This window comes from Mus caroli, chromosome 16, assembly GCF_900094665.2.
Source record: "Mus caroli chromosome 16, CAROLI_EIJ_v1.1, whole genome shotgun sequence".
Classification (NCBI taxonomy): Eukaryota; Metazoa; Chordata; class Mammalia; order Rodentia; family Muridae; genus Mus; species Mus caroli.
Genome location: NC_034585.1, coordinates 38,864,574 through 38,891,190, shown reverse-complemented (window position 1 = coordinate 38,891,190; position 26,617 = coordinate 38,864,574). Strand labels below are relative to the sequence as shown.

Genomic DNA, 26,617 nt, shown 5'->3' with positions numbered 1-26,617 from the left:
GGTGAGGCAAGTTAAAAGTAATTGCACGAAAACAGGAGTATGGTTTGAATATGAATTTGAGGGCATAAACACCTAAGTGGAATGTTGAAAATCAATTTTATGAATCTGTAATTTATATAAAATAATTTGTTTTTAACAGATTGGTAATAAATTGGGTGGCAAGTCTACCAACAGTCAATGCAATGAAGAGCTCGTGATAGTTTATATAAGTTCTTTGAGACTGTTTGCAAGAAACAAACCATTGCTTTGGGAAAGACAAGTAGAGAAACTGAAAACAAAGAGTCAGGTTTCAGAAAGAGATCTTTCAAAGTAAAACTATGGCAGGGTTTGAATACATTTCCTATTACATTATAGTAAACATGGTGGTTTTAGATGTCTTTGTCAAAATATGTAAATACAGGACAGTATTTTAAAGCTAAAATTGCCAGTAACCAAAGACAACATTGTTATACTTCATTCCAGGTAGGTAGAGTAGGTTGTGTATAATGTGAGGTTTCCAGGAAGAAAGTACTCTGAAGAATTTATTTCTAGAGAAAGATGTGCAACCTCCAAAAGGCCTTGTTCTAGATGACTATCTGTGTGTTCTTGCGAGGTTCAAAGTGAGTCTGTGAGGGATTGTGTTAGATATTGATACCCCCAAATAAGTACCTCTTATGATGCTCTTATATTATAAATAAATGATGGGAAATACACATAATATGGATGAGGTTTGAATTGCATTTTCTCAAGAGAATAGAGGTCTCTAAAAGACTACTTGCCTAAACACAAGAGCATTTTTACAAAGTTGAGCTAAATTTTCCCTGGAAATTAGATTGGACTATGATATCAAATGGAGGTACTCTATTATCTTTCCAAAAAAAAAATGAAGAAATATTTAGGAACACTGTAATCAAACACTACCATGGTCTCAGGATGAGTTTCATTGTATACCTAGTTTTTGATGTGCTCATTCCAAAGTCCGTTTCCTTGGAAATTAAGTGTCTAGATATTTTTTATAGAAAAAAAAAAGAAACTATCACACATATGCCAGTTAAAAGGTGAGACTCTTTACCAAAATAAATTATTTTCTAAGAATAATCTACCTACAGTTGATTGATAATTGACTTGTTAGACCTTCGTTTTTTGAATAACTAAAGAACAGGTATATTACATATAAGTTGTATGGTATTTGAAAATACATAGATTTTCATAGAAGAAAGCATAATTTGAATAGGGAAGATGTAGCTAGCTAATCCTGACTCAGCAGGTAAAGTGCTTAAATGTGTTCACAAGCCATGATGTCCTTGCAACCTAGTAAAGATAACGGTAGTACGAAGAGGGATGGGCAGGAAGGGTGCAGAACACATTCTAAGGAAGTCAGATTATGAATTTAACTGAATTGGTGTCATTATCTGGATTCAATGATATATTCCCACAGCCTGTTTCATTCCTGGCAACCATCTCAGAAGTAGAAGCCAAGTCCGAACTTAGGAAGCAGAGATATTTTTGTTCCTAATTTCTTCACATGGTGCTACCACAAAGGAGGAAACTCCATAGGAAACTATGATTGAAAAATGACTTTTAAAAGAGGTATAAAATGGTATATAAAAAACATTTCCCAAAGATACTGAACCACAAAAATGCTATATATTTTAGAAATATACTTTATTTTTAAAATATGTCTTAATTGAAATAAATTATATCACTTCTCCTCCTTCCATTCATCTCTTCAGCCCCTCCCATACTCCATGCCCTCAAATTGATAGTCTATTTTTTAATGGTCTAAAATGAAAGTAAAAATGGTGTTGACCCAGCTTCTTAAAAGAAGCGATATTAATATGAAAGCAGAGATGGTAGACAGATTTCTGGACACCCTCTCCAAGGAAGCCCCATGGTTTTTAGAGGAAGGGTATATTAATCAACAGTGCTGGGAGCATTCAGGAAGGGATCTCCAAGCTTCCGATATGAAGAACCCTCTACCTGTAGGGATGTTAGCCATCTGGAACTTGGTCAGGGCATGCTTGAGGGACACCAGTGGAAAGTACAGTGCTGAAATAGAGGAAGGAGCAGTGGCACTTGAAGAGGCCAAGGAGATTGCTTCTCAGTCTAGCAGCCAAAAACCTAAACAACTTAAACAACAAACCAAAGATAAGAAAGAGAAGAAGGAATCTAGCTCTGAAGGGTCTACTAGTGACAGCGATGGGACTGATAGCGACAGTGAAGTCTGTAGTCAGATGTCCCGCTTGTCTATACTCCTAAACAGATTGAGGTACTTGCCTCCACTAATTGGCTTCAGTTTGTCATGAGAAATCCTATGATATACCCCAGAATTACCCGGACTGAGTGAATCCCAGGTGCTGTTAATGTATTTACTGATAGATCCAAAGGTGGCATGGGAGTAGTTTATGTTGAAGGAAATCAACCCCAAGCTCATGTATTTCCCTATCAATTTGCACAAGCTGTTGTTGGATCAGTTAGTATTTGCTTCCTGCATTACTCATATGTCAGGAATATGTGTAACCTCTGCTCTGTATCAGAATTTTTCCAGAACTGCAAATCTGTCACGTGCAATTGGTGCGATGCTGCTAGGAAATTGGAGTCATGATCTTGACACAAAGATGAAGGAATTGCAAGCATCGATTGTTGCCATGAACAACACCTGTGTGGAGATTGCAACTGCAAAGCAATGGCGCGAGATCATCCAGGGAACTGTGGAACTCTTAAAAAATTGGGGAGGGATGGCCTTTTGGGCTCTCCTGCTGACTTTTGTGTGTGGAGGAATGCTTTGGTGGATGGCACGTATGTGAAGGCAGCACAGGACTGATAAATGAGGCTATGGCAGCCTTGGAAGCAGGAACATCCCCCCAATGTTGGCTCAACATGCTGGATCAGTAATCAGTGATGGGTAAGACCCTCACGTGTGCATACCAACCTAAGACAGGATGACGAAAGTGAGTTCGTCACTTCCATGACATGTAAGGATGTGGCACAGATGGGGGCAACTTAAGACAAATGCTGATCCCGGAGCTACTAATAAAACAAAAAGGGGGAGATGCAGGAAGTGGGTGCGACCACATGGGTCAAGATGGCACTCTGGCCCATTGCCAGCCCCCGTGAAACCCACATGTTTTACTGCATTGCCCAAACATGTGCAGTGAAACTGCATGTGAAAGCTGCCTGCCAAGTTAGATTATTCCTCGTGATCCGGATCTGTCAGCCTATCTGTGACCAACCTGAGCTCGTGTCTGGAGTGTGTGTGATTCTGATTGGATGAGGTGGTATGGAGCAAAATGAGATCAGTAGCCGCTACTGTATAAGAATAGCCTCTGCCCCAAGTAAAGCAGAAGCTGAGTGAACCCGTCTTGGTGTCCATGTTGTTCTTGTCTCTGCGGGTTGGAGACTGTGCCAAGTTATTGTTACATAAATTGTATAAATGCATGTATCTGTAATATTTAATGTTCTTATAGTTGTTCCTTTGAGGGTTAGTCTATTTTGAAAGACAGTTTTGTGTATCCTTATTCATACATATGGTAGATAGATGATAGGGATAGATAGATAGATAGATAGATAGATAGATAGATAGATAGATAAATAGATTACTAAGTTACTTAAAGAGATGAACATATAAGCCAAAATTATGGGAACTCTACACAACATTTATACTGTAGTTTTTCTGAGTTTCAATAAAAAAGAATGCACACTTGCCATTTTGATCCAATAGAATCTTCAATATTATGTATTATCTTAGAATGTAGTCAGTTGCTTACCTAGTGGTGTAAGGTGTCTCCAGGTGATAACAGGTTCAGGGCGCCCATTGGCCATGCAGACCAGGGTTACATTGCTGCCCTCATTCACAGTGACATCCGAGGAGATGTTGGAGATCTTTGGTGGAACTGTAGATGGAAGGAAGTGGAATATGTAATTATAATCATTCCAGCAAAAGCAAAGTTCAGCGATGAACTATACAAGCAAAGTTAGATACATTCAGATGTTATTAGTAAATCTGAAATTTCTGCTAAGTAGCCAGGATACTGTTCGTTCCTACACTTAATATTTCTCCAAATCACTCTAGAGGCCTTTAAGCATCTATAAGGAGAACATACCCCAAGCTGTGGACAGCTGAATGCTTAGGAAGTACTTAAGGCATGTATAATGAAACTTGTATTAGATCCTTTCTGGTCAGGACAAATTAGAAGGTATGTACATTCTTAACAATTTTACAATAAATGATCTTATCACCATCATTTAAATTCATTATTTCATATATAAGGAAGAATATAATCCAATCTCCAAATGCAAAGGAAGGAACGATTGATATTTAATGTAAGATCAGAGCTTTGTGCTATTAAAATGTAGTATCCACATATAAAATGCATAAGATAATCAATAAAATAGAAAGCTTCTACATATATTATATCCTTTATATAATATAACAAATGACATAAACTAAATTAATAGGTATTGTATTAAGTAAACAGATTTTATAACCATACCACAGCATTTATTTTTAATGCTACCATTAATAATACTACTAACAATTGAATAAGTTAACTTTAGCTAAACTTACATCTACCATGATGTGTAGTATACTTTAGAAATAACATTTTGTATAATAAAAATCAGGTGTCCTATGAAGGGTTTAGCTATAGGTAAGCTACCAGAGGCACAGATGCGAGTAAGTGAAAGCAGAAAAGGAATGTGAATCCCAGCAGACTCCACTCTTAAAACACTCCTTGAACAGAATTTCATCTTCACAATCCAGTCAACCAGATGGCCGAAAAGGACAGAAATTGCTTTTTGGTGATGTGAAAAATGAGTCCCCAAAGGCAAGCAGTACTGCCGCCTGGTCTCCTTCATTAGCGTCCAGGGTGGCAATGTTAGATCCCACTCTGGTGGGCTTTGCTGGGGAGCGTGGGAAGTAAATTGCTCACAAATTTCATCACTGAAGCAACACACTGATTACAAATAGCGGGGCTTTGGGTGGATTGTGACTTTACTTTTTTCTTTTTAAACTCGGCTGCCTCTGTGGTAGCTGTGAAAATATACTTCTGAGGGAGGAAGACAAGATGAAGGAGCTCAGTAATCAAAGAGCCTTGTTCCTTGCCACTTGTCGTACCCACTACAGATACTGTGTTCCTGCCCAGCTGGGACATTTTCTGCTTAAAGAAACAACTACATGACAGTCTTGAGGGAGACACTGATGATAGTTAGGAAAGCAACATCTGAGTGGTTCTGTGTGCCACGAGAAGGAAGGTGATGGAGTGCCTTCATGACATTAGCATGCCTCGGACAAAAAGACATGCTATATGGTCTCTGGATAAAAAGCTGTGGCTTGGAATCAAACCCACTGGCATTGGACTACAGTTGATTATCATCGTTCACTTGAGTTTCTATTGCTCTGTTAGCTTCTGGGGTTAAGGATTACTTTCCTGGATTTATTCAGTAACGTGCAATAAGTTAGGATAAGACTTAGGATAAGAATCTGGAGGGTCATAGCCAATTTATAAGTAAGACCCTGAGGTACAGAGAAGAATAATAGCTTGTCAAAGGTGACCCCATCAAGAACAACAGCTGGCCTTACATCTCAGAGTTCCTGAGTGCTTCATCGTTCTTTTGTTTAATATGCATAATTTTTAATTTTTATTTGAGGAAGTCAGTTTTCTGAATGCCTCCAAGTGTGACACAATCAGTGACAGTACACAAATGAGCAAAAGTTTTTAGCACTGCCTCAATTACCCCAAGCTTGTAATAGGAAGCTCTGTAGCAGTTAAACCAGATAAACTCCCTGTACAATTACATCTAAATTGTAACAATATGTAAGACATATATGTACAAGTCTTTTCAACCAAATGTGGGGCAATCCAATTTGCTATATGAAAATGCATAAACTTAAAAACATAAAGTCCATTATTAATATCACTGCCAGATATTACTCATAATAAAATTGTTATCATATATATGTAATATATATCACATATATCATATATATATCATATACACATATATGAATCTATATTAAGAATCTTGCATTCACTTGTCATGTTAGTTAAGGCACTTAGACAAATACATGTAAACTAAAATGTAAATTTAGAGAATTGACCAGGGTTATGTTGTAGTAATCAAATCATACTGACTGTCATGATCAATGTGAGTCAGTTCAAGTCTGGAATACCAGGGATGGGAATGCCTCAACATTTGTACTAAACATTAAGAAATAGATGCTAATGCATTGCTGCATTATACTTGCATTTTGGTCATTTCCCATATGTCACTTCCCATAGGAAGTGACCGAAATGCTGATTTATAGCAGGAGCTTCCTATAAGAGTGTGCATGTGAGGTAAGATTTTATTCTCCAAATAAATTACTTCACTAACTTTCCAACTCAACATCTCAATTTCTTCAGGAATTATATGATGCCACATCATCACATCCATCCAACGTCTACCTTAAACATTATGAGCATCCTTACATCAAAAAAACTTCTCTTGTGAAGCTTTCCAAAGCCCCTGGTTTTTTCAATTGTAATATATCTTTCCCAAAATATTTAATTTATTAACACTAACCAGGATTATCTGTTCTTGGTTCCAAGACACCAAACTCAATAGACTTTCTTCTTACACTTCTGGTGATATTAATTTTGGGGATCATCTTACTCTTATTCAAAGACTGTCTTTATGGGTTTGGCTGATTTCCCATTTGTCCTGTCAGTGTGCCCCTTTGAGTGATCTTACCCACTATGTTACTTTAGATGATAAAGTCATATCATTGATGACCTCACATCAGAAGGGAAGCAACTCTAGCCCAGATTTCTGCTAACATTTTTACGTCCACATTTTTGACTAGTTCATATCTCCATTGTATGCTTCACAGATATGTTATAGATCCATCTATACTTTCTCATGAAATACTTTTTTTTTTTTTTGGTTTTTTGAGACAGGGTTTCTCTGTGTAGCCCTGGCTGTCCTGGCACTCACTTTGTAGACCAGGCTGGCCTCGAACTCAGAAATCCGCCTGCCTCTGCCTCCCAAGTGCTGGGATTAAAGGCGTGCGCCACCACGCCCGGCTTCAAATCATCTCTTTTGACAGCACTTTCTTTCATTGCCCATATGGAATTGACTCCATGTTGTAAATATCTCATTCCTACATTACTCCCTTGCTTTACTCTACTCAGCCCTATTTCAGACATCAACATTTTCTTCCTCTCCTCCTACTCTTCCTCCTCCTGTCCTTTCTTTTAGCAGTGGAGACCTTAAATTATTGGAAATGAATTAAGTCTGACTCTATGACACTAGCCTTCTTCTCCCCATGTTGACCACCATACATTTTCCATGGAAAAGCAAAAATTTTGTAAACTATAAGTGAGCATAATATCCCTTGACTGATATTGCCTTCAAGATTGTATCTCATTGTCTGTTCAGAGCTCATTCTCATTGCTTCTTTCTTATCTCTTAACTTTATTTCCTTCTCTTTTTTCATTGTATCTTCCCAATTAGAAGTCAGATCTATACAACTTTTGGTTCTTGGAATAGACGTCCTTTATAACCACACATTTAGTATTCTGGTACTTCTGCAAAGAGTGATCTTGTTTGTGGGTTGTTGGTTGTTTTGTTTTGTTTTAAATGTGTGGGGCACATCTCCTGCATGGGCTTCAGTTGGTGAGCCTGTCTTCTGACTTTTATTATACCTCTGTCTATAACTCCTCTCCTCATGAAGTCCTGTTGGGTGAAAGACCGGCTCCTATGTTCTCACAGAACCAGTGAGAGCCACAACATTGCTTCTCCAACAGAATGCGGAATACTAACTTTTAGATGACTTTCCTGGTAACCTTAGTCATTTTAAGAGCTAGGTGGAAGATTTTCTTACCTGCTGAGTCCTGGTACTTGGAATATGGTAGATGTTCAGCTAGTGTTTGGGAAATACGAAGAGAACTTCAACTCTATACCCATTCTTAAGACTTAAGTGTGTGTCATTGATTTTTTTTTTTTGACACAGAAGACCACACATCTCTTTTGCCCATCAAAATATTGCCTTGAGTAGCATTTCTGTAGCTACCTCTCTAGTCATCTATTTCTCCATTAACTTTTTTTGACTACTGGTTTTCATAGTTAGGAGGGTTGTTTTGCTTGTTTAAATGGATCTAACTTTGTGCTCTGTCTAAGATTCTCCAGTGCCAGGGTTACAGTGCATATGTACTACCATGATTGCCTGACATCTTTGACTCTTCATAATAAAAAAAAAAAAAAAGAAAAGAAAAAAAGAAAAATCACCACAGCAGAACAGAACATAGAAAGTATAAAGAGAAACTTGGTGTCTCATTTTCTCAGTTACAGATTTTCTTAACTGCCCTTTTCCTTTTGTTCGTTTCCTAGGGGAGTCACAACTTTCCTAATGAGATGACTTACTAGGTTATCCCTAAATTTCTGTAGAAGATCGTAAGATGTAAATTTAGAACATCAACAACAACAAATCAACAACAACAACAACAAATGTGGCAACCCGAAGACTTCATTTCTTACTAAAAACTGTATAAACGTTCTAGAAAGTAAAAATATGCATCAAATTATTACTGCTGCTTCACACTGTGGACAAAGGATAGGCAATAATTGAGAAAAATCACATAACTAATGAAAACTAATCAAAACTAATGCTTTGTGTAATTTCTGAAATGATTCTTCCTCCAGGTCACATTTATTTCTATACAAGTGATGAAACATTGCTGTTTTGCTTTCTCTTAATCCTCGGTAGGTATGACTAGCTAGGAAGTACAGTTTACCATGATAAACTTATTTGTACTAGCAAATACAAATTAATTTTCAAAGTCACTGGAACATTGATTTATGCTCAATCTTTGAGTCATTCTACCACTCTGAATGGTTTGTTTTCATTGGGGGCCATTGCCTCGCAGCCCTTTTTCATAAGATATTCGTGAGATTTATTATATTTCCCTACACGCAACATCATCATCCATTTGTTTCATGTTCTCAACCTGTTCAGTTTCAGTGATACCTCCAATTTGTCTGTATTATTTTGTTTTCTTAGTGACTAATGGGAGCTACTTAGGCTGAAAGGAACTGACCTTTTGATGTCTTGGTTCAATTTTCCCCAATTTATTTTCTGACTCTTAATTTTGTTTGTCATTATTTTTCTTTGTAGAAGCTTAACGTTCCTTGACTTTATGTGTAAAGTTTTTTATTGTCTCTTCTATCTTGTGTGCATGTATGCATAATCTTTTTGTAAAATATGACCAATTACATACTTAAATTTTCCTTCCAATTGCTTATTTTTATATTGAAATATTTAAAGCATCTACAAATTTATGTAAGACATGAGAAATAATAATGTTTTTCATGTATTAAATTTTAAATAATTTCCCCAAAACCATTAGGTAAAAATTGTAAAATGTAAAATGTAGAAACTATTTCGGTTTTTACACTTCTCCCAACAAGTGCTATAAACTAGCTAGCCTAGTCTTTCTGGGAAACATGTAACTATAAACCTTACTTACCATGACAAGTAATTTTACCAAAACATTTTAAAACATACCATTAATCTTTTACATGCTCCATCATTGTGAGCTCCTATGGGGTGCCGTTATTATGAGGTAAATTTAAAATAAAAACTATTTTCATTGATGACACTCTTATTGAAATAGATATGATAGATAAATAAGTTCTGTGTTAAAGCAAAGTGCTTTTAGCTTCTCACTATGAAGTTAATGGTTTTAAAATAATTCTAATATTGGGGTAAAGGTAAATACATCCATTCCTTTAGCTGTGCAATGAACCAGCATCACTCAAGATAACTACATTATCCGTCTATCACTGCCACCAGGTTTTTCCTATAACCCCTCTTCTACTTTTCTCTCCTTGGACTATCAACTTCTGTGGGTCCATTACTGGCATACTTTCATCCTGTTAAGAAATTTCTTTAATGTCTCAGGTGAACCTGGGTACTCAGGCTTGGGAACCCAGTTATTTGACAAGCTAAGGTAAAAGGATAATGGCCTGCTTTGTCAACAGAGTGCAAAACTACTCTAGGAAGCTTGGCAAAACCCTGCTCTAAAATAAGAAGAGGGCTGGGATAGAGCTCAGTAATAGACATCTGCTTAGCATGTACAAGCCTGGGATATTTCTCAGAACCTCTTTCTTCTGGTAAGGCACATTGGGTTTGCTTTGGGGAGACCACTGATCAAATAGGAATTTCGTTAAGTTGATTCATACTCCCTTGGCTGAGCAGTGCACACATACCATCTGAGACATCCAGATTTGACCTCCTTAGAATATGGTTCTTAAGAAGAAATCACTCCAGAGAAGACGTAAGTAGTTTAAACTATGGCAAACTGTTCATAGCGCAGTCTGCTTCTCTCTTTGTCCAGGTCTTTTCAACCTCCATGCCTTCCTACAGTAGGTACCACACATATCTCCATTTCTACTCCATGTCAGTACTTTTACCCATAGGACAGAAATACCTAGCTTACAAATAAAGTTGTGACAGCTGCCAGCACACGTGGACTCACTGGCACTTCTGACATTGCTACTGTGCTTGCAACAACTCAGCTGAGACTCTTGGATTCCAAGAGAAGAGGAGAAGGGTGGCTGAAAGAACCGCTAAAAGTAAGGCAGGGTCCTAAATAAACACGCTTTTCAGACAGGCAACAAATACCCCTTAAATATAATTGCATTCCAAATACTGTATGGGACACAATTATAATAATGTATTTGTTGCTTACCTGAATTTTAAAATTAATGGGTTATTCTTTTTTTAAAATTAGGTATTTTCTTCATTTACATTTCCAATGCTATCCCAAAAGTCCCCCATATCCTCCGCCACACTCCCCTACCCACCCACTCCCACTTCTTGGCCCTGGCATTCCCCTGTACTGAGGCATATAAAGTTTGCAAGACCAATGAGCCTCTCTTTCCAATGATGGCCCACTAGGCCATCTTCTGATACATATGCAACTAGAGACAGGAGCTCTGGGGGGTACTGGTTAGTTCATATTGCTGTTCCACCTATAGGGTTGCAGACCCCTTTAGCTCCTTGGGTACTTTCTCTAGCTCCTCCATTGGGGGCCCTGTGATCCATCCAATAGCTGACTGTGAGCATCCACTTATGTGTTTGCTAGGCCCCACATAGCCTCACAAGAGACAGCTATATCTGGGTCCTTTCAGCAAAATCTTGCTAGTGTATGCAATGGTGTCAGCATTTGGAGGCTGATTATGGGATGAATCCCTGGGTGGGGCAGTCTCTAGATGGTCCATCCTTTCGTCACAGCTCCAAACTTTGTGTCTGTAATTCCTTTCAGGGGTGTTTTGTTCCCAATTCTAAGAAGAGGCAAAGTGTCCAAATTTTGGTCTTCGTTCTTCTTGAGTTTCATGTGTTTTGCAAATTGTATCTTGTATCTTGGGTATCCTAAGTTTTGGGCTAATATCCACTTATCAGTGAGTACATATCATGTGAGTTCTTTTGTGATTGGGATACCTCACTCAGGATGATGCCCTCCAGGTCCATCCATTTGCCTAGGAATTTCATAAATTCATTCTTTTTAGTAGCTGAGTAGTACTCTGTTGTGTAAATGTACCACATTTTTTTGTATCCATTCCACTGTTGAGGGACATCTGGACTCTTTTCAGCTAATGGCTATTATAAATAAGGCTGCTATGAACATAGTGGAGCATGTGTCCTTCTTACCAGTTGGAACATCTTCTGGATATATGCCCAGGAGAGGTATTGCTGGATCCTCAGGTAGTACTATGTCCAATTTTCTGAGGAACTGTCAGACTGATTTCCAGAGTGGTTCTACAAGCTTGCAATCCCACCAATAATGGAGGGGTATTTCTCTTTCTCCACATCCTCGCCAGCATCTGCTGTCACCTGAGGTTTTGATCTTAGCCATTCTGACTGGTGTGAGGTGGAATCTCAGGGTTGCTTTGATTTGCATTTCCCTGATGATTAAGCATGCTGAACATTTTTTTCAGGTGCTTCTCAGCCATTCGGTATTCCTCAGGTGAGAATTCTTTGTTTAGCTCTGAGCCCCATTTTTAATGGGGTTATTTGATTTTCTGGAGTCCACCTTCTTGAGTTCTTTATATATATTGGATATTAGTCCCCTATCTGACTTAGGATAGGTAAAGATCCTTTCCCAATCTGTTGATGACCTTTTGTCTTATTAAAGGTGTCTTTTGCCTTAGAGAAGCTTTGCAATTTTATGAGGTCCCATTTGTTGATTCTCAGTCTTACAGCACAAGCCATTGCTGTTCTATTCAGGAATTTTTCCCCTTACCCATATCTTCCAGGCTTTTCCCCACTTTCTCCTCTATAAGTTTCAGTGTCTCTGGTTTTATGTGGAATTCCTTGATCCACTTAGATTTGACCTTAGTACAAGGAGATAGGAATGGATCAATTCGCATTCTTCTTCATGATAACCGCCAGTTGTGCTAGCACCATTTGTTGATAATGCTGTCTTTTTTCCACAGGATGGTTTTATCTCCCTTGTCAAAGATCAAGTGACCATAGGTGTGTGGGTTCATTTCTGGGTCTTCAATTCTATCCCATTGTTCTACTTTTCTATCAATACCAGTACCATGCAGTTTTTATCACAATTACTCTGTAGTACAGCTTTAGGTCGGGCATGGTGATTCAACCAGAGGTTCTTTTATCCTTGTGAAGAGTTTTTGCTATCCTAGCTTTTTTGTTATTCCAGATGAATTTGCAGATCACTCTTTCTAATTTGGTTGAAAATTGAGTTGGAATTTTAATTGGGATTGCATTGAATCTGTAGATTGCTTTTGGCAATTTTTGGCAATTGCCATTTTTACTATATTGATCCTGCCAATCCATGAGCATGGGAGATCGTTCCATCTTCTGAGATCTTCTTTAATTTCTTTCTTCAGAGACTTGAAGTTCTTATCATACAGATCTTTCACTTCCTTAGTTAGAGTCACACCAAGGTAGTTTATATTATTTGTGACTATTGTGAAGGATGTTGTTTCCCTAATTTTTTTCTCAGCCTGTTTATCCTTTGTGTAGAGAAAGGACGTTGACTTGTTTGAGTTAATTTTATATCCAGCTACTTCACTGAAGTAATGGGTTATTCTATATTTGGTTCTTGTTCACTAAATCTGGTGAGGCAAGGTGCAGTGCCTCATAGTCAGATCCAGCCTACCTGTGCTGAAATGCACATGCAGAAGTAAAGGATCACTCTTGTCTCATGCTTCTAGATGTTGGAGTTGTTTGATCCCCAGAAATAGTTAAGAAACACAACCAAAGGCCCACCACTGTGAGAATATTGCTTTCCCTAGTTCCTGCAAGTCTGCATCTCTAGAGATGCCTTTCCTCTGCTTTCCAAGTTAAGGACTTTCTTCCTTTTATTTGAATCTATTATCTTCCATATTCTCCCTAGTAACCACCACCTTCTTGCATCAAATTAGATAGTTTCCATCACTTAAACCAGAAAATCCCAAGTTTGCAAAGTTAAAAGTGATCTTGAGGGTAAGTTTCCACAGTGGCTACTCCATGGCTATTGATTCGTCTCTGTCAGTAAATGTTGTCTTTAAATAACCCCAAACCTGTGAAACCATCTTTGCTACCTGTGAATGGCTTGATCCCTCCCCTTACCCTCACCCATGTGTGCTGCCTAATACAACAGGACAATGAGTCAAAAGAAATCAAACAATTACTCCCAGAATAGAACCAACAGTGGTCAACCGGCCCATTTACATAATCTCAAATAATTTGTTTTTCTTACTTTTATGAAATATAAAGCACTACCCATTTGTTGTTTTAATTTCTGTTTTCTTTTGGAGACAGGGTCTCGTGTACCCCAAGTCCAGTACATGCCTAGGAAGATGACTTTGAATTCCTGATCCTCCTGTCTACACCATAATACAAGTGCTGAGGACTGAACCTTGGCACATAGGAGGCAAGTGCTCTGCCATTGAACTCTATCTCCAGCTCTCAATCGCATTCCCAATAGAACTGGTCTCATTAATTTCTGTCCATTCAGCGTTAAGATAAGGTGCATATATTATTGTAGGGTGTAGCATAGTAAAGCACATGTCTACCAGGACTCAGGAACTGAGGCAAGAGCATCTTGAGTGCTCTGCCAGCTTGGTGACGTGGTAAAGCACTGTCAAACCAAAACAAGAAAAGGAAAACACATTCTCGGCTCCTTCATGTCTACGTTTTCTTAGACTCAGACAGCAAAAATGAACTGCGTCATTTGTACGTGTAAGTATAGAAGAGTTGGGTCCAGGAGCATATGGGATGCTTCTGGAGCAGCATTTAACTTTAGTAAATATGATCCCAAGAGTCAACAAGAAGAATACAAATACACAAGTAACACATAAATGCCATCTTGTGAAACATCAAGCTTCTATCCAGCTTGGCATTTTGCTTCTGAAAATGCCACAAAAGTGTGTTTTGCTACATGGTGTAGGAGTTTCCAGGATGGATGGCAGAGTAGGAAAATCGAGCACAATGTGTTCAATTGAACACTGGGTGACTCTCATCCCTCCCTGTTCTGAAACTAATTCACAGTGATATAAATTCATCTCTCGTGTTTGCTTTTGAATCCTCAATGAACAGATTAATATCATGTTTTATACTCTCCCTGATACCCTGTTTCCTTGTCGAGATAATGGGAGTAATGGATAATTTCAATACTGAGCAATATTACAGGGTTGAGTATAGGGTCAAATGAAATTAAGGTTGTGAACTAGATCTGTAGACTTGTAAAACTTGTATAAATACAGCTATCATTTATTATATGCTAAAGCAAACTAGTAAATCAGTGCTGGCTTCACCCCTCCTAGGAATACATGAGAAAATTGTCCCTTCATTTCATCTTGGTGGCATTCCAGTTGTATATTTTTGTTGTTGTTTTGGTGTGTGGCACTTGATACTATATCCTAATATTCCAAAAAGCATAAGTGACTGTTATCATACATAATTAATGATTAATACCCAGCATTAGCAAAAAAATCACCCTAAAGGTAGGTAGGTGTTGAGTTCTTCTATACTATTGGGTGGAAATTATATCTATCTATATCTATCTAGATAGATAGATATAGATATATGTATTCTGCACTTTAGTCAATGTCTTTGTAGTTTATGCCTGTAATAAAAAATGACTACAATGTGAATATTTACAACTGTGTGCTTAAATAAGCTTCACCAAGATATTTAAGAACAACATGTGGCCTTCCATGAAAAGTTCTCTAGTTAAAATTGTGCCACCATTACATATTTATAGTGGTCTTGGTAAAATATAGGTCTTCTTTAATGTGTTGTTGTAATAAACAGATGTTGCCAGGTGTTTCAAAGCTGTTACTGGAGTCCATGAAGTGTTGCTCATAGGAGAAGAAATCAACTGGCAGGATTCACCTCTTTCCACAGGTGTTCTTTTCTCCTATTGAGTCCATTAATTAAACAAGAAACTTGAGCCTCTGAAGTAGGCTCTGTGTAAGAACAAGATTCCAAACAGGCTCACAGTTGATGTTAAACAGAAAAAGTTTAGAAGCCATAGGAGGACTGTGTGTCGGGTTAAGTGGGGTATAAAAAAATGTTCATTGTAACTATCAGTGAAACTCTTTATGCATGCAATGATCCAAACAAGGTAATGGTGGAGGAACGATGAAATCATTTGTAGCAGCTGGTATAAAATGTATGTACAAACCAAAACAGTGATAGGGATGATACAAAATGATGCAGGTATGTGAGAATGTGGGAGAGGCAGAAAACTTGTCTGGAGCCTATATATAAGAAAACATTTGCGATGAGAAGTATGGCTCTGTGGGTAATGGTGGTTGCTGCCAAGACTTAAGACTTGAGTTCGATTCCCAGGATCCACATGGTTCTTCCACAAGTTCTCTCATCGCCACAGAGGTACTGTGGGGCACATGATCCTCTCTACACTCATATAAATAAATCATATAAATCAATAGAATAAGAAAAGCTAGAATGATACAACCAAGTGTGGTAGTGTTTGTAGTATGCTGACCACAGCTACCTTCCAAAACAACACAAGCAAATACAAAAATAACAACAAAAAAAATATACTTCTTTTAATCCAGCAAGAGAAGTTTCTGACCTAAATGTTAGTGCCTGAACCCTCCCTTCCCCAGTGCCCTGAGATTTGGCTGACATTTTCCTGTGCTGGCCAAAGTTTTGTATGCTCATAAGACTAACTCTCCAGAGCCTTTGAGAGCTACTTTATCACATTGTAGAGTGGTCCTCAGGAGTCTCTGGCACTATCCAGGGCTGTCAGATTTACAATACAGTGATCTTCAGAAACACAGACAGTTACTACCATCAAAAAGGACAGTTAATTTGGGTTAGACTGCTCTAAATGCTTCAAAGACAGTAGCCACTAGACAAAGAAATGTTATGCAGCCTACTGCTTCAGTACAACTCAGTGATGGATGCTTTCTTATGATAATGTGTGTGCTATATTGAGAGTTGAATACCCAAATTCTGCTACATTAAGTCTATCCATAATGAAGGTATATGAAATGATAGTTGCTACTTTTATTAAATGTTTAGAGTGACTCTGTAATCCAAATGTGTGGGCTGCTTTAAAAGGGAACAAAGTTTCCAGCTGCCAGTAGGGGCATTTGTGACCAGCTGAGGCTGTCCATTATTGCTGCTTCGGCAATAGATACACTCTCTGTGGGATGTCAAGTGGCTGGTTCTATAGATGGGTCATTGCCTTGCTAAGTAAGTGCAAATGGTACCATTCTGACTCTGCTCACTGAGACATCATTTCCTTAGCAACTCAGCAGCTTCTTCAGCCACTCATATTCCTGAATCCTTACCCCAGCTGTTTGGCATTTGTTTTTTGTTAATCTGGATAAGCTTCCAGATGTTGACGGAAAGGAGGCAACTGCTATCTTCCCTTTATAGCCGCAAAATATCTTCTTAATTTTTTGTACTTACAAAACAGAGTTTTGATAATGTCCAACCCGAGCAGATGGTTCTGTTTGTCAGGTAGAAGAATATGGAGCAGAGAGAGCCTCAAAAATATTAGGTTACTTCGGGTAGGTGACAAATAGCAACTGGGTGAGTTCCAAGTGCTGGAAGAGAGCTGCACCCCAAGACTGTAGAGAAAATAGACCTGTTACTTTCCTTGTTTTTCTATTCCAAAGGGTACACTTTTCTATAGTGCAGGGGCTGTTAACTATAATTCTTAGAGTAGGTAAAATTTTTGCTTATATTACTTGCAGCTACTAAAATCCACCCTTTCTCCTAAGTAAGTCTTTAAAATTTAGCTACCACCATGGCATAAGTGTAGAATCCACAAATTATCTCATGGAGAAATAACAAATTTTTCTCTGCTGCATTATTGTTCCTTAAAAATGAATGTAAGAGCCCCGGGGGTGGTGGTGCATGCCTTTAATCCCAGCACTCGGGAGTCAGAGGCAGGTGGATTTCTGAGTTTGAGGCCAACCTGGTCTACAAAGTGAGTTCCAGGACAGCCAGGGCTATACAGAGAAACCCTGTCTCGGAAAACAAAAGAAAAGAAAAGAAAAGAAAAGAAAAGAAAAGAAAAGAAAAGAAAAGAAAAGAAAACAAACAACCCCCCCCAGGAATGTAAGAAAGATATCGCTTAGGCATTATTATTACGAATATTTTGGCCATGAAAAGTTCACTATGAATGAGACATTCTTGACATAAAAAAACCCCATAAAGAATCTTAAGGTCAAGGGAAATAATCTATGAATATCCAGAAGGCAGCAATACACAGGTTCAGAGACAATATCTTGCCCCTTACGCTTAATGGCAACAACAACCCATGCCACTTTGAGCACTTACAAAATGGAAAATGATTGTGCTAGGCATGGCCACAGTGAAGAGAGGTAAACCAGGAGGATTAAAATGCATATTAGTGACTCCACTGAAGTGCCAACAAGAAGCTATCAAGAAAATAATAATCGTCACTCTTTTCAAGGTGGCTTCCTGTCATCTCGTTTCCATTTATTTTGGGAATCAAAAAAAATGAGAGATAACCATGGTGTTTGTAAGAACTGCCTAAGCTTAATAATTTCCTGCCCAAGTTACTAGCCCCTCCCCAATTCTGTTCTCCCCCTTGTTTAAGGTATATGGTGTTCTTTATGTGGAAGAAGGAGCTAGACTGTAATGGAAGAGTTTGTTTCAAAACTTGTGTTGAAAACAAAGGTGCTGACAAGAGCTGATTCCTTCCACTGTTCCAGGGCCCAGGAGACAGAATATTTAGAAAGAAAGAAAAAAAGAAAATCCAAGGGGCTGGGAGGGTTTAGAATTGTTTTCTTTGCATTGTTCCTGTTCAAAGCCTGTCATAAGCCATTTTTGACAGAACATAGAACATTCACATCATTTTCTTATAACAATCATGAATTAATTCATTCCAATTATAATTTTCCCAAAATTATTTCTAGTGAAAAAAAATAAAGTAGTTGCTGGCAAATGTTAAATATAGCTAGGGAAGGTAGACACTTTCTGCAGTTCTAAATAGGTTGGAGAATTCTAGAGAGGTAAATAAGGTTGTAAAGGATTTGGGAGTAAGGAGAACATCACAAAACAAAGCATGGAACTGATACATTTAACATAAAATTTCTCCCTTGAGTCTTTTCTGGGCCGAGCAAATAAATGACTATTCAAGAATAAAACAGGACATAAAGAAGTTGAAAAATGGCAAGAAATAACAATATTAATCATTAACAATAACACCGGGTAGTTGACATCACATTAAACTGTTTACAAACCAGGGGTGTGTTTGCCTTATTTGGTCCCTACCATAACTCTGTTGTTAAAGACTACCTTGTGCCATTCATTGGGCAACTGAGGCTCTGGACCAATGCCAGATAGCTAAAGAGCAAAATGATTACGTTGATAATGGGTTCAACTGATTGTTTTGGGAAGACTTATGGAGAGTGTTGATATTTCAAACTCCATTATCACCGACATGTAGAATGCTACCTTATGGACTAAACTAAACAGTAGCCCAGGAGCTCACCAGGGATCAGAAAGCCTGGGTATATGGGCAGTTATTTTAAGCACAAAGTTCAAAAGGGCAGCAATTGTGGAAGAGCCTCTGGGGGCTTGGTTTACTAAAGTTCATTTTCCCTTTTCTATGCTCTGTTCAGTTTCAATATTATACAGTAAAGAATTTGGTTTTCGGGTTTTGAGGCACTTTCCCAAATAATGGTGATAATATTCATGTCCATAGCCAGGAAAGCATAAGCAATTTTTTCAGTGGAAAATGGATCTGTTACCCAAGCCTTTTTGCTGCCTGAATTAATTTTGTCCATGATGAAGTGGGATTTCTCCCTCTCCCCTATCCTCTTATGGAAAGTCCAAAGCAGGGTACAGGGGTGTGTGAAAGAGGGAGCACACACCATCTCTGCTTCAGCACCTGAATATCAAATGGGGGTGCATCTCTAATTAATCTTGGGCTAAATGTAAAGTTAGACATGGAGGGGCCTAGGGCCCCCCACCTGTTTGTTCAGAGCCCTAGGCATGTTATGGAGAAAATGTCAAAGATTCCTCTTCTCATGCTTCCGTGCCCTGCCGTGATGTTTTATTCAAAGCACCATGTCCTTAGGAAACAAACACTGCCTATCAAAATCTTGCCCACCTGGCTCCCAGTCTCACACATAAACATGCACAACACCTGTGTTTAGGAGAGTTGATCAATTCTCACAAAAGGCAGTCTCCTGGTAACACGCTGTGGGGCCGGAGCACTCGCGCAAATGATTTGTGAGGCAGCCTGACCCCTCTGCGACTGCATTTGTATCCATCTCACTGTGCTGTGGTTATACAACATGATGTGTGTACTGACCCTTCTAGCTAGAGACGATTTTAACTTGTACTGGAGCTCTGGGCTCATACTGGGAGAAGATTTCGCTGTGGGAAGAGTATGGTATAGAGAACTCTGCAAAGAGATGCCTCCCGGATAGGTCAGAATCAGTAGACCTCTGGGAAGGAGGACCGGGAGCTTCCCTTGCTAGAGTCAGCCTCAGCTCTATATTAGGTCCTGCCCAGTGGTCCGTAGGGTAGCAGCCTTTCAACTTTAGGTAGCAACTGGAACTCTACAGAACATGAAGTAGAGTTTATGTTTATGGGCTGAGACAGGCGACAGGATATAGGGGCAGCTACTTTGACAGTCTCTGCCAATCATCTGGGTCTTGTAAAGGACACCACAGGAGACGGGGGTTTAGGGAGATTAGGGGATTGGGAATCACGGGAGAGGAAGTCAAAGAAGTCAGGCATTGGTGTAGAAGACCTGTTTTGTTTTCCTCATTTCATGAGACCGAAGGCGCTTGAAAGAATGGCTTCCTCATAAGTCACCAACTGAATAAGAGATTCACACTACAGCAGCTAGCAGCAGTCTTGTGTTTTTCTCAATTCCAGCAGCTCCAGATGGACCGAGAACCAAGCCTGGTTGCTGTCCAGGATATTCTTTATTTTCAGCCCATGTCTCTTTCTTTACAACCTATGGAGAAAGGGCAATCCACCCCATCTGTCCAGTACTCTATTTCCTCTTACTGCGGCCTTTGGAAGAGGCTAACAAATCTCTGGAAAATATCAGGTTTGAGAGATGTGGCTGCTGAGAGCAGTTGGCTTTCATGAGTCAAACTTCCCTGTACTGGTCACACTTGCAGCTATAGATAGTTCCTAAGTTTATAAGTCTTCCCATAGCTTGCATGATAAGAGAATGAACAACTTACAGCATCTTTGGCTCCAAACAGAGTCAGGGCTACTTATAACTACCATGCTTTCCTAGCTTTTTGCTAATGCTTTCTTCTGGTAATTATATACCCATCATTTTGTCTTCATAGTGAAATACCCCAAGTGGCTCAACTTCAAACTAGACTTTTAGCTGTTTGCCCTAATGATTAGAGGCTGACAGAAAATAATAGCAGCCTTTTCCCCTGTCATGAAAACTAAATGTATGCTCAGAGTAGCCAAAGCTTAGGCTTCAAAGAAAATCTCCTCCGTCATATTTAATGTATACACAGTATTATCAAAGAAATGTTTCAGAATGCAATAGTCAGACAGCCCTTCTATACCTTTACATGAGGTTGTACACCATGAGGCTCTGCCTTATGCTGGCCCCTCTGATAGCTTTCAGAGGCAGAGCAGGTTCCAGCTATAAGCCAGCTGGTGCCATCCATTTAAGAGAAAACAGCTATCTAAATGAGCAAGATTCTAATCAGTAAATCTAATTACAAAGTAGAGTAAATTATTATAAATGTTGTTTAAAGTGTCTTAAAGCATTGTAAAAAAGAAAAATTGTCAACCAAACAGGAATATGCTGTGCTGATGACATTATTTGAGATCAGGACATTCACATTTGTAAATGTCATGTTTTATGGCTATTTCTGACACGTGGATCTAGCATTCACACATTTAAAACTTTTATATCCTCTCTCCTTCATCCAGCCAGATATTAAAGTGGCTCAAAATATATCATAGTTCATAGATCCTCATGGGGCTCAGAGGAGCAGTTCACTTGCACTAAAGTTACAAGAACTTTAAAGAGCACCACTGATGTGCTAAGGGGGTGAGAGAAGGAACAGGGGTGAGAGAACAGAGATGCCACATTTCCCATGGATCCATATATTTTCCAAATAGACTTCTATCTTCTCTCATTTAACACCCTCTATTAAAATGTTTCAAATGTCTCACATTGTCCAAAGCAATGCACAAGGAAAGATAAACACATTAACATTTTATCTTTGGCTCCCAAGCTAGCTGTCTGCTTGGACATTTCTTACATTGGTCTTGTTTGTTCTCTGTGAATTATGGACCCTGTCCTTTGGTCCATCTGCTTCCTGGAAGGATTAATGTGTGGGCTGCTAACTTTGATGGCACTTTCACATTGCTACTCTCAATTTATCATCTAATAATATGTGCCTGGGGGCTGAAGTAAAGCCTCTTGCCCCTTGCGAATATCCATACGATTTTCTACATTTTCTAGTCTCTTGGTGGGAGCTTTAAGTCACAAACTTGGGTTCTGGCCAGTACAGTGTTGGGGAAAGTGAGGCAAGTGACTATGAAAAATGAATGCGCTACTGTAGCTCTGTCCTTGCTTGTCATCCAGCTGTGATATGTGCACGTTCCAGGTGGCAGGGCTGCTACCCCATCAAGGGTTGACTGGCCTGGCCTGGACTTCACAAGGAATGAAAACTCAATGGTATCTACAATGGCAGCTGCCAGTAATGACTCTGACAGAAATGTCATTAAAAAGGAAACTGTACAACTTTTATGTAAGAACACATTTGCCTGAAAATTGGAGACTGGAGTTGATGTTTTCTAAATGTCCCTATGTTCTGAGATAATGACCATTGTATGAAATCTGTCTTCATTCCCTGGAGACATTGATAGGCAAGTTGCTAATGAGAATACAACTCACCTTCTAGTCTCTTTATCCATTTTTATGTTATGATGTATTGTAGTTCCCAGGCAATGTTTAGCATCATGTATAAGAGACATGCATTTATCCTCTGCTCTAAGGACTGAAGATACAATTCAGAAGACCTTGCTGCCTTGGCCTAATTCAGTATGTCACTTTTGTCTGTGCTATTTGTCACACGTTTCTCTCCTACACAACTGTCCTGACTATCTGTATTTTTCTTTTTAAGGACCTTGAAGGACACATTTTCAGATCCTTGATCATGTCAGACAAGTACCCTAGAAATTTGACATCCTCACATTTGAGTTTAATAATTGTATAGGTGGTGTATGATATGAATGCAAGTTCTCTTTAAAAAATCCAGGCCAAGACAGTATAAAATAATAGTATTTGATTAAGAAAGATAGCATTTCTCATCAAGGGAGTCACAACCTATATTTGCACCTATGGAGATTATGAAACTGCCTGAGATATTCCTAGAAACTGCCTGAGGGAACACTTTACTGAGCATGTTTTTTTCTTTTCTCCAGTATTCTAACCAAGCTCCTCTTCAACTTAGCTGGTAAACACTGCAGCTGCAGGGGGGTGGGGGAGGGAGAGTTGCACGTTATATTTTTGGCTTCCCTTGGCTTCTTTTGTACCTGCAGGATTTTATTCCTCTCTCTGTGTCCCCACTAAGAGAGAACAGAGCCTCGGGAATTATTTAAAGAAAGTATGTTATGTAACCAATGCAGAGCCTCAGGCCCTCTGCACTGATCTTCCCTCTGAAGAGTCAAAATTTACCAGAACAAATAAGGTTCTACATGGTTTGTATATATTTATCATTCCCATAGTGAAACAGTTCTACCTGGAGCATTTTGCAGTTCTTCTTACCACATAATCCTTTCTTCATTAAAACAGGAAACACAAAGGAAGTTCACAGAATATATTTCTGTATTTCTAGAATGGGAGTTATTTTTAAGACCAACTAGGGAACCTTTCTGGATAATAGTAGGGGACAAACTGATAATTTGTGGCTCTGAATAGAAATTAAGACTTGACCCACATAAGCACACAGCATTATCTATGGGAGACTCTATTTACCAAGAATGAGACAAGAGAAGACCTAGATTCTGAGCCTCTAATTCCTCTGACTTAGTAGGGCTGCTTTTGTTGAAAACCCTTTTCAAACTCCAGGATATTTGTCTTTTAGAAGAATATGAATAGCAGATTGTAATCCTTTAGAATCTAGGATAAATCATTTAGAGAAAGTATAATGGTTCTATGTGTGTAATAACAAATTTCTGTTTATAGTTACTTATTAAGTTAGCATACAGAGCAGTGGATTCTATTACCATACTTTTATACATGTGTGCCAGGATATTTTGCTTTTTATCTTTACTTTCTTCCATCTCCTAACCCATTGACTCCTGAGCTCTACTTCTGCCTCACTGTTGCTGGTCCCCTTTATCCCTCCAAACAATTCTGGTCTCAGGTCACATGTATTCTGTTACTCTCTTTTTCATATCCTTCTATAAGAGAGCGAAATCCAGTTCCCGGTGATTGGAACTATACCCCAGCAGAAAGTCCTAAGTTTATAAGAGGAGAAAATGGAATGGAGCACAAAAGGAAATAAATAAACAAACAGATACATAGATAAATGAATGGATGGATGGATGGATAGGTGAATGGAAAGACAGACAGACAGACAACCAGACAGGGCAATTTAGGGAAGGAAAGAGATTTCAGCTTACACTTACAGGTCACAGTTCACCATTGCTGGAAAGTTAAGGAGGGGTTTTAGGGAGTCGTTTCATAGTCACAGTCAAGAGCCGAGAGTAATGAATGGAGAACTGGCCATTTGGTTGCTCGCTTGCTTATGCCCAGTGTGATTTCTCCATTCCTATATGGTTCTGGACCTGCAATCCAGGAAATAGCACTACACAAAGTGGGCTGGGCACTTAATTAATAAACCTCCGTTAGACAAGCCCACAGATGACCTCTATGTTGACAGTCACTCATTAGGACTCTCTCAGAGATGATTCTATGTTGTATGGCATTTACAAAGCTCACCAGCAAAACACACACACACACACACACACACGCACACACACACACACAGGAGTGTAGGGAGGGGTGCATGAGAAAAAATACTTTGTATTTATTTTGCTGAGTCTGACTTATTTTTCTTAAAGATTTCTATTTACACCATTTTCCCAGAAAAGCCATAATTGTCTTGTTATACATTTTTATTATGGATGAATAATGGGGAGATTTATATGTGCACCACTGTAGGAGGAATGGCAGGCCTAGATGCCAGGGCAGTGGTTGCTTCTGCAAAAATGTCAGTAAACTTCCAATAGGGCCTTGCAACTGCAAAGGCAACTTCTACATGAGGGCCAAAGTGAAGCCTGATGAGAGCCCAGAGATTGGTGACATAGACAATGACAGCTAATCAGAGATTGCTACTTGGAGGACACACTTTGATGGGACCAATGGGACACAGGTAGAGGATTTAAAAAAAAAATCACTCTTTGAGAATTAACAAAGGAGCTTGCTGCCACATTCTCACCAGTTCTGGGTATCTGAGCCATCCATGACTTCTCATCCAATGCCCCCTCTGAGCAGGAGGAAGACTCAGGCAACACACCACATATATCATGGATGAGTATATATATATATGTATATATGTGTGTGTGTGTGTGTGTGTGTGTGTGTGTATGTATGTATATATACATACATATACACATATACATACATGCACCTAATTTTCTTTATCCATTGATCTGTGGATGGGTAGCTAGGCTAGTACATTTTCTTGCTTTTATGAAGAGAAAAGTAATAAACATGGTTATTCAAGTATGGCTCCAGTGTGCTGACTTAGTCCCTTGGGTATATATCTTGAGTGGAATAGCTGTGCAATATGTTAGTTCTGTCTCATCGTTTGGGAGAACCACCACCATACTGATTTCCACAGTGGCTGCAGCAGTTTCTGCTAATGCCCAAAGTGTGCAAAGGTTCCACTTTCTTTAAATGGAAAAGGACAACCCATTCAACAAATTGTATTGGGAAAACAGAATACCCACATGTAGAAGACTGAATGAGATACTTTTCTTTCACAAAAAAATCAATTCAGAATGGGTCAAAGTCCTTAATGTAAGGCCTGAAACTTTAAAACTGCTGGAGGAAAGCATGGGTAGCTAACTTATTGACATATACATAGACAAGGCCTATGGCAAAGGACTACCCAAAATGGCATCAGGAACTGACAGATGGAATTGCATAATCCTGAAAACCTTCTCCAAAGCAAATGAAGCGATCATCAAATTGAGAAGTTAGAATAAGAAAACTGATGTTTACCTAATGTGCTGGTTAGGTTTATGTCAGCTTGACAGCCACAAACTGAGTCTGGAAGGAGGGAAACTAGATGGAGAAAATACCTCAATAAAAAAAAACAGATAAAGGGCATTTTCTTAATTACTGATCACTCAGGGAAGACCCAGTTCATTGCAGGTAGCAGTATCCACGGGCTGGTGGCTCTGGTCTCTATATGAAAGCAGACTGAGAAAACAATGAGGAACAAGTCAGTAAGCAACACCCCTCCATGGCCTCTGCATCAGCTCCTGCCTTTAGGGCCCTGCCCTGTTTGAGTTCCTGTTCTGACTTCCTTTGATGAACAGTGATATGGAAGTGTAAGTCAAAGAAACTCGGTCTTCCCAAACTTGCTTTTTGGACGTGGTGTTTTGTCACAGCAATAGAAACCCTAACTAAAACAACCACTATGTGTCAGATAGTGGACTAAGCCATAGAATATATAAAGAACTGCAAAGATTAAATACTGTTACTCCAAATCACTTAATCACAACGGGCCATTGAACTTGAACAGACCAGATGGGTTCTTAAAAGACGAAAAACAAATGAACAATAAATTTCTGAAAAAGTGTTTAGCATCCTTAGCCATTAGGGAGATGCAAATTGAAACTGCTTTGAAATTGTGTTCCACTCCTTTCAGAATAGCAATCAGCAGGAATATATGTTTTGGTAATTTTTTTCCAAAGGCACAAAAAGAAAACAAAATTGGTATGATTATGTGGTGGTATGATTGACTTTTATGTGGGACTTATAGACTATGTCCCTTGATTGTGCAGTCATACTTGGCCTAGCATAAATAATAATAATAATAATAATAATAATAATAATAATAATAATAATAATAATATCTGGGGACTTAGAGACTAAACACACACACAGACACACACAGACAC

General features: G+C 38.8%; 1 protein-coding gene across 2 annotated transcripts in view; it reads right to left on the bottom strand.

Annotated features, from left to right (window-relative positions):
* Positions 1-26,617, bottom strand: part of Lsamp (limbic system associated membrane protein) — a 2,106,845-nt gene that overhangs the window by 217,856 nt on the left and 1,862,372 nt on the right. For both annotated transcript variants that reach the window (XM_021184809.2, XM_021184808.2), the window contains exon 5: positions 3,747-3,872. In XM_021184809.2, coding sequence (XP_021040468.2) covers positions 3,747-3,872 — 126 coding nt within the window. The remainder of the gene's footprint in view (positions 1-3,746; positions 3,873-26,617) is intronic.